Source organism: Bos grunniens, chromosome 27 (assembly GCF_055505025.1).
Source record: "Bos grunniens cultivar Pamir isolate PY7600 chromosome 27, Bosgru_T2T1.0, whole genome shotgun sequence".
Lineage (NCBI taxonomy): Eukaryota > Metazoa > Chordata > Mammalia > Artiodactyla > Bovidae > Bos > Bos grunniens.
Genome location: NC_141191.1, coordinates 40,163,514 through 40,175,676, shown reverse-complemented (window position 1 = coordinate 40,175,676; position 12,163 = coordinate 40,163,514). Strand labels below are relative to the sequence as shown.

The window sequence follows — 12,163 nt, the reverse complement described above, 5'->3', positions numbered from 1 at the left end:
ATTTAAGCCAATAGACATATAAAATAATGCTTGCTGACAAATTAGTCATCCAATTTCAGATTCCAAGACCCAGAGAATCTAAATACGAGAGCCAAAATCCTGCAACACACAATGCTAACTTTGAGGACATAGAAGCAGAGTGGTGGTTAAGAACACTCGAATGCCAAGTTTAAATCTCAGCTCTGTGGCTTATTTAGCTGTGTTAAGTAACTTCTCCAGACTTCAGACTGGAAGTAATGACAGTACTGACCACACGGGGCTGTAATGGGGACTAGAGGTAACCTGTGTTAAAACAGCAACTAGATCTCAATAAACTTTAGCTGTGATTGTAACAATGTATCATGCTTGAAAATATCACATAAAATAAGCATTTTCCCAAAAGTCAGGCCATCATTTGAAACTTAAAGGAAAATGCTGCTTCTCAGACAACCTATCTGAAACTGCTGCTAGTGCTAAGTCACTTCAGTCATGTCCGACTCTGTGTGACCCCAGAGACGGCAGCCACCAGGCTCCCCCATCCCTGGGATTCTCCAGGCAAGAACACTGGAGTGGGTTGCCATTTCCTTCTCCGATCTGAAACTACTATGTAAGAAAAAAGCCTTCAGCTCAGGTCAAAGTGTTCATTCTTCCACTTACCCTAACCTCAAAGATAAACTTCCCACAATGTCCATCAACATGTACAAACTATTCTGACTTATCTACTGGTCTATGACCAGAGAAAAGCGAGTTTCAAACTATTAATAATAGATGGCTGTTCCCAGTTAAACGAGCCAGGAGAAATGAGTGGTCAGCCACGGCCACGGCCTGGTGCTCCCACGGAGGCAGGGGAGAGAAGCTGGTGACTCCCTTCCTTACATCACAGATGTCCCCAAAAGAGAAAGCACCCCACCACCTCTGTGTCCTGGAGTGTCAACAAAATTCTGTCCACTGGCGCCAACAAGGCCCCAGTTAGTTGACCTTCTGGGCACAGTGGAAAACAAGGACTGCAGGGACACGTGCTGTTTTACACAAATAAGATAGCAGAAGCAAAGATTCATTATTAGCGTTGGGAGTTATTGCCTTGTTTTCGAATGAGGCATGGGAATCCAGTAAATGAGCTTAAGAGTAACTTCACTACATGCTGGAAGTATCTTTCCTCTCCCCTCTCCCCACTACCCCATTCTGCAAAGTGCAACAGCCATTCACATTACCGCTGCAACCACTACAACCAACACTATTTAAATTGGAGTGTGTGAAAAATGTCTTTGGAAGATGGACACATAACTCAGAAACACGGAAAGGTACAAAGGGACACACACTCACAAAAAAATAATGCTACTGCTAAAATTCTTTCCAGCAAATCTCTGAAACTGCAAGTTCAGTTCAGTTCAGTCGCTCAGTTGTGTCCAACTCTTTGTGACCCCATGAATTGCAGCACGCCAGGCCTCCCTGTCCATCACCAACTCCCGGAGCTCACTCAGACTCACGTCCATCAAGTTAGTGATGCCATCCAGCTATCTCATCCTCTGTTGTCCCCTCTTCCTCTGCCCCCAATCCTTCCCAGCATCAGAGTCTTTTCCAATGAGTCAATTCTTCGCATGAGGTGGCCAAAGTACTGGAGTTTCAGCTTTAGCATCATTCCTTCCAAAGAACACCCAGGGCTGATCTCCTTCAGAATGGACTGGTTGGATCTCCTTGCAGTCCAAGGGACTCTCAGGAGTCTTCTCCAACACCACAGTTCAAAAGCATCAATTCTTCAGCGCTCAGCTTTCTTCACAGTCCAACTCTCACATCCATACATGAGCACTGGAAAAACCATAGCCTTGACTAGACGGACCTTTGTTGGCAAAGTAATGTCTCTGCTTTTGAATATGCTATCTAGGTTGGTCATAACTTTCCTTCCAAGGAATAAGTGTCTTTTAATTTCATGGCTGCAGTCACCATCTGCAGTGATTTTGGAGCCCCCAAAAAATAAAGTCTGACACTGTTTCCACTGTTTCCCCATCTATTTCCCATGAAGTGATGGGACCAGATGCCATAATCTTCGTTTTCTGAATGTTGAGCTTTAAGCCAACCTTTTCACTCTCCTCTTTCACTTTCATCAAGAGGCTTTTGAGTTCCTCTTCACTTTCTGCCATAAGGGTGGTGTCATCTGCATATCTGAGGTTATTGATATTTCTCCCGGCAATGATAGAATACTGAAAGAGGAACTCCCCAGGTCAGTAGGTGCCCAATATGCTACTGGGAATCAGTGGAGAAATAACTTCAGAAAGAATGAAGGGATGGAGCCAAAGCAAAAACAATACCCAGTTGTGGATGTGACCAGTGATAGAAGCAAGGTCTGACGCTGTGAAGAGCAATATTGGATAGGAACCTGGAATGTTAAGTCCATGAATCAAGGCAAATTGGAAGTGGTCAAACAGGAGATGGCAAGAGTGAACGTCAACATTCTAGGAACCAGCGAACTAAAATGGACTGGAATGGGTGAATTTAACTCAGATGACTATTATATCTACTACTAGGGCAGGAATCCCTTAGAAGAAATGGAGTAGCCATCATGGTCAACCAAAGAGTCCGAAATGCAGTACTTGGATGCAATCTCAAAAATGACAGAATGATCTCTGTTCGTTTCCAAGGCAAACCATTCAATATCACGGTAATCCAAGTCTATGCCCCAACCAGTAACGCTGAAGAAGCTGAAGTTGAATGGTTCTATAAAGACCTACAAGACCTTTTAGAACTAACACCCAAAAAAAGATGTCCTTTTCATTATAGGGGACTGGAATGCAAAAGTAGGAAGTCAAGAAACACCTGGAGTAACAGGCAAATTTGGCCTTGGAATACGGAATGAAGCAAGACAAAGGCTAATAGAGTTTTGCCAAGAGAAAACACTGGTTATAGCAAACTGAAACTGCAAAGAACACCACAAAACACACAAGCTGTCCAGGCAGGGACGCCCGGAACAAATGCTTTGGCCATTTCCTCTGGATCGTGCACCACCCGACACTAAGGTTCAGCTGATTTAACTGTGAAAGAACTCCAGAAGAGCTGAGTGGCAGTAGTCAACATGGAAACGCCTCCACTTATGGCAAAGGGAAGCCAAGGACCTCTCTGCCTGATCACAACTGCACGGTGCGTGTCTGCTAAGTCGAGTCAGTTGTGTCCGACTCTTTGCAATGCTACGGACTGTCGCCCACCAGACTGCTCTGACCGTGGGATTCCCCAGGCAAGAATACTGGAATGGGTTTCCATGACTACACAGGGGGAGTCCTAAATGCTGAGAACCACAGAAGCAGCAGTGACGGGACGTGAGACTGGACCCCAAGGTCTATGAGCCTGAATCACATGTTCAGGTGAGGGGGCTTTGGTCACCTCCTGATCACTAGATTATTTCTCAGACTGTCTAAACTTCAGTCATGTCTGAATTCATTTCTAAAAAATTGAGGATCACCATCCATTACTCATCTCCTGCTGCTGCTGCTGCTGCTGCTAAGTCGATTCAGTCATGTCCGACTCTGTGCGACCCCATAGACGGCAGCCCACCAGGCCCTGCCGTCCCTGGGATTCTCTAGGCAAGAACACTGGAGTGGGTTGCCATTTCCTCCTCCAATGCATGAAAGTGAAAAGTGAAAGTGAAGTCGCTCAGTCGTGTCTGACTCTTAGCGACCCCATGGACTGCAGCCTACCAGGCTCCTCTGTCCATGGGATTTTCCAGGCAGGAGTACTGGAGTGGGGTGCCATTGCCTTCTCCTAACCCAACCCAAATCCAAAGAAATAATCTTTTCAGAATTGCCAAATGACAACAAAACCTCAGATAAACCTCAAACAAACCAGTCTGGAGGCCAAAGTACATACATATTTTAACATTCACACAGTTTTTGCCTCGGCACTTCTTAACCAAGACTGGGATTAATCCATTACCACACTGGAGTCTTAGTTTATGAATGATGTCAGATGACTCCAGAATGTCCAAGGTTGGGGAGGGTGGGGGCGGGGAAATCAACTCTAAAAGGAGTAATGCTTTAGACGCGTTTTTTTAATATAATGCCAGGCTAAATCCCACTCATATTTTCCATCACGGTCAGCAAACAGATAAATATCAAGGTTTTAGAAAGTGAATAGAGCCATTGATGGAAAGTTTCTCTGAATTTTTCTTTTTCAATGAGCTAATTTACTGTCTTATTTTTATTTCCAAATTCCCAAGGTATCTCACTTTTATAAGGGCTGGTATTTAATGAAAAGCAAAATTTAACCCCTTAATACAACGTGGATAACAAAGCATGTATTATTCTTTGGTCATTAATGAAATGAACAGTGTTAACAAAACTTTTTATAAAGCCAGCACTCAGTCAGATCTGCAAATAAAGCTTCTTACACTTGCATTTTTAAAAACAACATACAACTGTGGAATTTCGCCTTAAAATATCTCCCCCATTTAATGACCAGGATGAGTGTTGATTCACATAACTGAGAGATGTTCAGAGGTGAAGCTGAGAGTAAATCACTGAATAAGGAATGCATGTACATGTTTAGGCATGAAACCATAAAATGCTGGGGCTGGAAGGCTCTGAGAAAGCATCTATCTACCCAATCCTCTTATCCTACACAGGAGGAAATTTCAGTTCCAGAGGTTAAAGGATGTGCCCTAGACAGAGGCTGAAACTCATCATGTCAGTGACAAAATCTACAAGCCACGTGTCTAAGTAATTTTCACCATACCCACTCTGCTCCATTTAGTACGAAGTGTATATTAATGAAGTATCTCACAAACAGCCTCATAGATTTTTGATATGATTCGTGAGTGGATATAGAAAGATACAGAAGAATAGAGCTTCTAAAAATTGTCTGGGAAGGTGTTCATTTGTTTTGCTTTACTGTGATTGTGATGTTTCTGTTGAGCATGCTGCGCTTAGTGCTGAGGACGAAATCAACGACTTTTAAAAAGAATATCCCTTGATCTGTGAATACTCTAAGGAAGGATGGTCCAGTATTTCTTGAAAGAAGCCCAGAGAGCGCATTTGCTCTCCTCCTGTGAGGAGCATCCTTTCGCCCCCACCCGACCCTCCCCTTCAAGGTCCATCCAGAGCTGCCAGCAGAGGCCGTCCAGGCCCTCGGCTCCCAGAACCAAGCCTTCCTCCGCCTTCCTCCTTCACATCTCCACCCAAGCCTCCCGTCCTAGAAAGCAAACTCCCTGACAGCAGAGAGCCAGTCGCGCTCACCGGGCTACCAGGCTCTGCAATATCCAGGTACAGCTCTTGAATGGAAGCGTGTGCTGCCAGGATCCGTCCCAAGGAGGGGCGTTTTCCAGACCTCCTCTTCCCTACACCAGTGCCTGGACCCACTCAGGAGTGAGTCCGGCGTGGAAACCCCCGTGTCCGTGGAAGGCGGACCGACAGACAACACATTTACCCACCAGGCCCTCCGACAGCACTCTAAACCCACGTCCTCCGAGCGGTGCCTGGTTTTTACACGTCTCGCAGCATCATCTGCCGGAGCTCCGGGCATGAACCCGTGGGCAAAGTTAAAGGCGAGGAAAACCGGAGGGCCGCGACGCCTTCCGAGGCTCGGAACCCGCCCCCGTCCCGCGCCGATCGCGGCTGGGCTACCCGCAACCCAGGCGAGCCGGAGCGCCCGGCGCTCCGCCGACCGGCTCCTCCCGCTTCCCGCGCCGCCCCGGCCTCGCGGCTGGAGAGCGGGGCTCGGCGTGAAGCCCCCGAGCCGCCACCCCACAAGCGAGCCTCCCGGCCCCTCACAAAGAGGGGCAGAAAGGAAGCCGTTCCCGGGACCCGGGACCCAGTCGCCACGAAGCACAGCCGGCCCGACGGCCGCCGGCCGCCCGCCCGCCCGCCGGATCGAGCCTCACCGCGGCGTCTCTTCCTTCCATCTCCCATCGCCCGCCGAGCCGCCGGAGCCGCGGGCGCCACGGCGAGAGGGCGGGCGACCGGCGCGCTCTTTGTCGCGCTCCGGGGACGCCGGCGGGCGGCGGGCTGCGGGCGAGGAGCGCGCTCCCTGGCGGAGGCTGAGGCCCGTCAGCGGCCCGGGGACGGCGGGGGAGGGGCAGGGAAGGGGAGGGGCGGGGCCCTGGGGGAGGAGAGGGAGGGGCGAGCGTGGAGGGGGCGGGGCCCTCGGGGGGGAGAGGGGGATGGGAGAGTAGGACGGGGGCGGGGCCCGGAGAAGGGGGAGGGCCGCGGGAGGGGGAGGGGAAGGGGAGGGAGAGAGACGGGGGAGGGGGAGGAGTCCTCAGGGGGAGGGGAGGGGGCGGAGCCCTGGGGGAGGAGAGGGAGGGGAGATAGTGGGGAGGGGGCGTGGCACCGGGGAAGGAAAGGGGGGAGGGGGCGGGGCGGGAGAGGGGGCAGGAGAGGGGGCGGGGCCCCGGGGAGGAGAGGGAGGGGAGATAGTTGGGAAGGGGCCAGCGGGAAGGGGTGGGGCCGACGGTGGGAGGGGCGCCGGAGGTGGGGGCGTGCCCCACAAGGACGCGGGAAGGGGAGGGGCAGGCCGGGGGCGGAGAAGTGCGGGGGAGGGGCAGGCCCGGGGACAGGGGCAGCACGGGAAGGGACAGGGGTGCGGGGAGGTGGGCGGGGCCCGGGAGGGGCAGCCCGGCGGGTGGCGGGAAGGGATGGGGTGCCGGGAGGTAGGCGGTTTTCGGAGAGAAGGGGAGAGAAGAGGGGAAGGGGGAGAAAAGCGGGAGCGGGAAGAGAGGGGGCCGGGCCGGGTCCCGCGCGGCGCTCGCGGTCGCCGGCCTCCAGCGGAAGCCTGCCTGTTGCTTCGCCGTCTCCCTGAGGAAAGCGAGCGGCGCTTCCGACGGAGTTTGCAGTCAGGAGCCTCGAAGGGGGCGGCGTCTCCCGCGGTCCGGGGTCTAGCGCCGACGCGCTCCCTTGGGTCGGAGCCGCCGGGCGGGGCCCTTGGGGGTCAGTGTAGGGGGTTGCTCGCCGGCGACCCGCCGACCCTTTCCGAGTCCGGTCCCTCGAGGCAGATCCCGCGCTCCGGCCACGGGCCGTGCCGCCCCGAATGGGAGCCTGCCGGGGTATCCCGGCCTAAACTGCAGTTTCCTACCGGAGTGCCTCAGGCCGAGGCCCTTTTCCTCTTTCCCTCGAGCCTTGAGCGGCAGAGACTCGCGCTGGGAAAGGTCCGCTTGGTGCGGACCTAAACCCCTTTGCGAGGTCTGTTACCTGCAAATACCGCGCTCAGTTCCTGAATAAGAACCCCGCGCGGCCGGCGGCTCCATGCTCCGTAAGAGTCCTAGGACTTTAAAGTCTGGCTTCTGCGGTGGTAGAAGATGCGCAAAGACACGGGAATGACTAAGGTGGCCAAGCTGTGAGTGGACATGGAGGATCAGGTTCTTTAGTGGCCCGAGGAGCCCGCCCACCAGGTCAGGGTGCAAGGGGCCCTTGCGTCCCCTACTGTGCCTCGCCCCTTCTTCCACAGCTACCAGTCAGCCAGTGGTACTCACCAGCGGAACCAGAATGAGGGGGTGCATGCATTTATACAGATCCATTCCAGCGTCTGAAAATGATCTTAGTCCACGCTCCCCTGCCAGGGAAGAAGTTTGATCAGATGTGTAGGTTCCGCCTGTAATGCGGGAGACCTGGGTTCGATCCCTGGGTTCGATCCCTGGGTTGGGAAGATCCTCTGGAGAAGGGAACGGCTATCGACTCCAGTATTCTGGCCTGGAGAATTCCATGGACTGTATAGTCCATGGGGTCGCAAAGAGTTGGACACCACTGAGCGGCTTTCACTTCGCTTTCACTTACTTGGGCGTATTTCTCCCTTATGGATCCCCCCTCTTACAGAATGACACAAAGAAGACAGTACCTGTGTGCCTATTCTCAATAAACTCCCACCTTCCTTGAACCTCGAGGTCTGATGATTTTGTTGGCAAACAATCAGATGTAAAACCAAGTAAGAAATGCAGTTGCTACCTGGGGCATGAGCACTGACCTGGTGGCCTTTACCTGGAAAATCAACCAACACTCATAAATGGAAGAAGGTCAGCATTTTGAGCTGAATGTAAAATCATGCCAACTATACACAGACATAACTTCATAGAAAAGGCAGAGCAGACATAGATTTGCAGGAATTTACTAGTTAAGGGAACTGGGGATAGACACATAATCAGAGACTGTTTCCTCGATTATAGAAAGAGGGTGATAATAACATGAAGAATTATTAGCATGACCAGTTATGTAAAGTTCCTGGTCCATGGTAAATGTTAAAGAAAGGCATTTCAGGGCATCCCTGGTGGCTCAGTGGTAAAGAATCCACCTGCCAATGCAGGAGATGTGGGTTTGACTGATCCAGGAAGAGCCCCCGTGCTGCGGAACAACTGAGCCCATGGGCCTCAGCTATTGAGTCTGCTCTCTAAAGCTGAGGAGCCACAACTACTGAGCCCTCCCTCTGCAGCTACTGAAGCCCGTTTGCCCTGGGGGACTGTGCTCTGCAACGGCAGAAGCCACCACGATGAGAAGCCCGCACACCACGGCTCCGCAACTAGAGAAAAGTCCATGCAGCAGTGAAGACCCAGCATAGCCTAAAATAATTAATGAAATTATATTTTAAAAGAGGCATTTCCAAAGTTAAGCAACAGAAACATTGTCATCACAAAGGAAACTTTTTTCCTGCCTGAATCCAACATGTTTTAAGATCTTACTTACAAAGCTGATCACGTCTATTAAATAATCATTCGTTTCTCCCACCTTAAATGATCAAAGACATAATGGTTGAAGATTCTGATCAGCACAAATTAGCCAGTGTTGCCACTTCTGAGTTGATAAAGTCCAAAGCAAATCAAAAAAAGGTTGACCTCTCATTTTGCCAGACCGTATTTTGTGTGTAAATGTTTTGTTAGGCTTCTTGAAAGATTGGAAATAAAGTATGAATTCCCATTTCCACTACTCTAGCCCCAAGAGATCCCAGGCACCCAGCTCAAAGTTTCACAGTTGTGCTCAAGTTCATTGTCAGAATACACAAACATCCACCTTGTAAAAGTAGAAGGAGGCACCCAGCCAGGGAGCAGCAGGAAAGAGGCGGGGGCTGCTCTGTCGTTACCCCAGTCTTCCTCCACCAACTCTGCCCATGAGCCCCGCGGTGTATTATGCAAAGAGAAAAGATAACAGGCCAGGCATGAGTTACTGGAGGCCAAAAGAAGAAATGAAAAGGAAATTGAAATTCTCTCATGCATGATTCATGCATACAGTTAATCCCCACTATTTCTGAAGACCAGTTTGAAGTATCAGATTGTATAATATTTTTTCTTTCTTTCTTTTTTCTTGGTACAAGAATGAAGACCTATTTAGAATGGAAACAAACTTCAATGCAAATTTCTAAAACTTGACAAGTTCCACACACACCACCAAATCCAGAAAAATCACAGATTTTTATTAATTAACTTCCTAAAATACCTTTGCAGTACTTTTCCCCCGTGTGTTTTGGCTGCATACTCTTGATCATTTCTTTGGAATGACTTTTTTTTAGCAGTTTCATTGAGATGTAACTCATACACCTCACCCACCTAGACCGTACAGTTCAATGTGTTTTAGTATATTCACAGAGTTGCACAATCCGTTTTATAAAAATTTTATCACCCCAGAAAGAATGCTATATGCTTAGCAGTCACTGCTCTTTTCTTTTAATCCCCTCAGCCCCACACAACCACTAAGCTTCTTTCTATCTGTATGGACTTGCATCTTTCTGGACTTTTCATGTAAATGGAATCATGCACTACGTGGTCTTTTCGGGAGTGATTTCTTTCACTTAGCCTAACATTTTCAGTGCTCATCCATGATCAGCATATATCAGAACTTCACTCCTTTTGTTGCCACATAATATTTCACCGTAAGGCTAGGCCACATTTTATTTACCCATCCATCAGCTGATGAACATTTGTGTTGTTCTACTTTTTGGCTTTCATGAACACTGCTGCTATAAACACTCCTATGCAAGTTTTTGTATGGATGTTATATTCTCATTTCTCTTGCGTAGAATTCATAGGTCATATATAACTCTGTTTAATTTTAGTGCCAAGCTGTGCATCACAGTGGCTGCACCATCTCGTATTTCCATGTATGAGGGTTCCAAGTTGTCCGCATCCTAAGCCAACACTGATTATTGTCTGTATTTGATTATAGCCATTCTAGTGGGTGTGAAGTAGTAGAATAATCCTATAACAACATTTCCTATGGGTAAAATAAGAATTTTCTCCAGCATAGTTAATCAAACATCGTTGGGGTTTTTTTCTTTTACATTTTAAAAGTTCCTGTCTCACATTCATTACTGAAAATAACATGCACGATTTTAGTATGTTGTCAAATTTAAGAAAACATCTCACATTTATTTCATATATGAACTGTAGGATTTGGGGACATTTCAAGTTTTTTAGGCAATGATTAACATTAAGTTCTCTTAAATCCATTTTTATTAATATTATTGTTTTTTCATTTCCTAGATGTCAGTTATTTCATGTCAAAAGAAAATTTTTCATTGTGATCTATGGTTCACTCTTGTCTATTACTTGAATTCTCAAACAATAAAAGAGTCTTAGAACATGCATTTTTTTTTGGTTTTTATTTGAAATATAGAAACAACTCTAACCTCTAAAGTATTTTCAACTAAAAGACATCTTACACATTAATGATATATCAATTGTATACCTATAACGGATATGTTAGGTTGAAGAACAGTATCTTGTTTACTGTCAAATTCCTAGTTTCTAGCACTGTGTCTGGTCCATAGTAAAGGCTCAATGAATAACTTTTGAGTTGAAATTTGCCATTATCCAAGATAGAATATCCAGTTATTTATGTACTATTCAATTACACATACACAACAAATATTCATCTTAAATACACAACCTACAATCATGTTGTCCTTGAATTTTAGTAGCCCAAGGTAAAACTAAGAGGGTATGTCTAGGGCAAAATTCACCGAGCATTTGACTCTAATAAATACTGAATGGATGCTGGGTGGATAAGAGGGTTGGCAGACAAGAAGCAAAGAACACAAATGCAGTCTGTCTGTGTTGGTGGTTTCAGAGAGCATGGAATCTGAGGACAGTCAAGGGGGAAGTGACATGGACCCCCTGTGGTGCCTGCACAGAAATGTTAGCTCACAGGCTGGACCCAGTTCACCTTTTCCCCAGGATCCAAATAGGTCAGCTATACCTGAGAAGAAGAAGAAGAAACACAAATAAAGAAACACAAACATTTCAGCTTATTTTTTATTGTCTTTCTCATGGACAGCTACTCTTTATGCATTCATATGACCAGTATTTCTGGAACATCTACTGTGTACTATACTAGGTATAGTTGATGGACTTTAGCAGTAAATGAAACACTGCTGTCCTCACTGAGCTTACAGTCTCATGAGTTTGAAAAAGACAGAAAATAAGTAAGGTAAGTTAATATTTATAGGACATTACATGGCGATAAGCATTTTAGAGAACAATAAAACAAGCAAGAGCAACGAGGGGTAAGCACCATGGGTGTGGGGAGTGAATGGTTGCAAAGGGTGTTTGGGGAAGGCGATCCATGCTAAGAAAGGGAAGTCTCAGTGAGGACAAGGGGGCCAGCGTGCCAGCCTTGTAGATGGGGGATAAACTGCCAGTGCAGAGACCACCGCAACAATGTCAGTGCGCCAATTGCTGTGTGAGTGACAGGTGGTGGTGGGAGGTGTGATGTGTGCGGTCTCATGGGCCACTGTGAGGATCCAGGCTTTTAACCGACTTTGGAAGCTTTTGAGCAGAGGAGCAGTGCAATCTGACTTGTGTTTTACCAGGATTACCAAACCAAGACAGCGTTTTAAAAAGCAGAGACATCACTTTGCCGACAAAGGTCCATATAGTCAAAGCTACGGTTTTTCCAGTAGTCACGTTGGACCGTAAAGAAAGCTGAGTGCCAAAGAACTGATGCTTTCGAACTGTGGTGTTGAAGAAGACTCTTGAGAGTCCGTTGGACTGCAAGGAGATAAACCAGTCCATCCTAAAGGAAATCAACTCTGAATATTCATTAGAAGGACTCATGCCTGCAGAAGCTGAAGCTCCAATACTTTTACCACCTGATACAAAGAGCCAACTCATTAAATACCCTGATGCTGGGAAAGATTGAAGGCAGGAGGAGAAGGGGGCAAAAGAGGATGAGATGATTGGACGGCATCATCGAGTCAATGTACATGAATCTGAGCAAACTCGGGG

General features: G+C 47.9%; 1 protein-coding gene across 15 annotated transcripts in view; it reads right to left on the bottom strand.

The window, feature by feature from the left end:
• PSD3 (pleckstrin and Sec7 domain containing 3) overlaps positions 1 to 12,163 on the bottom strand; it is a 607,319-nt gene that overhangs the window by 419,645 nt on the left and 175,511 nt on the right. The window contains exon 1 of one of the 15 annotated variants that reach the window (XM_086380556.1): positions 5,843 to 6,008. The exons of 12 other annotated variants lie outside the window; for them this stretch is intronic. In XM_086380556.1, coding sequence (XP_086236682.1) covers positions 5,843 to 5,863 — 21 coding nt within the window. In that variant the 5' untranslated portion in view covers positions 5,864 to 6,008. Of the gene's footprint in view, positions 1 to 5,842; positions 6,009 to 12,163 lie in introns of those variants that run through there. 2 more of the 15 variants (XM_086380552.1, XM_086380550.1) reach the window with 2 other exon arrangements.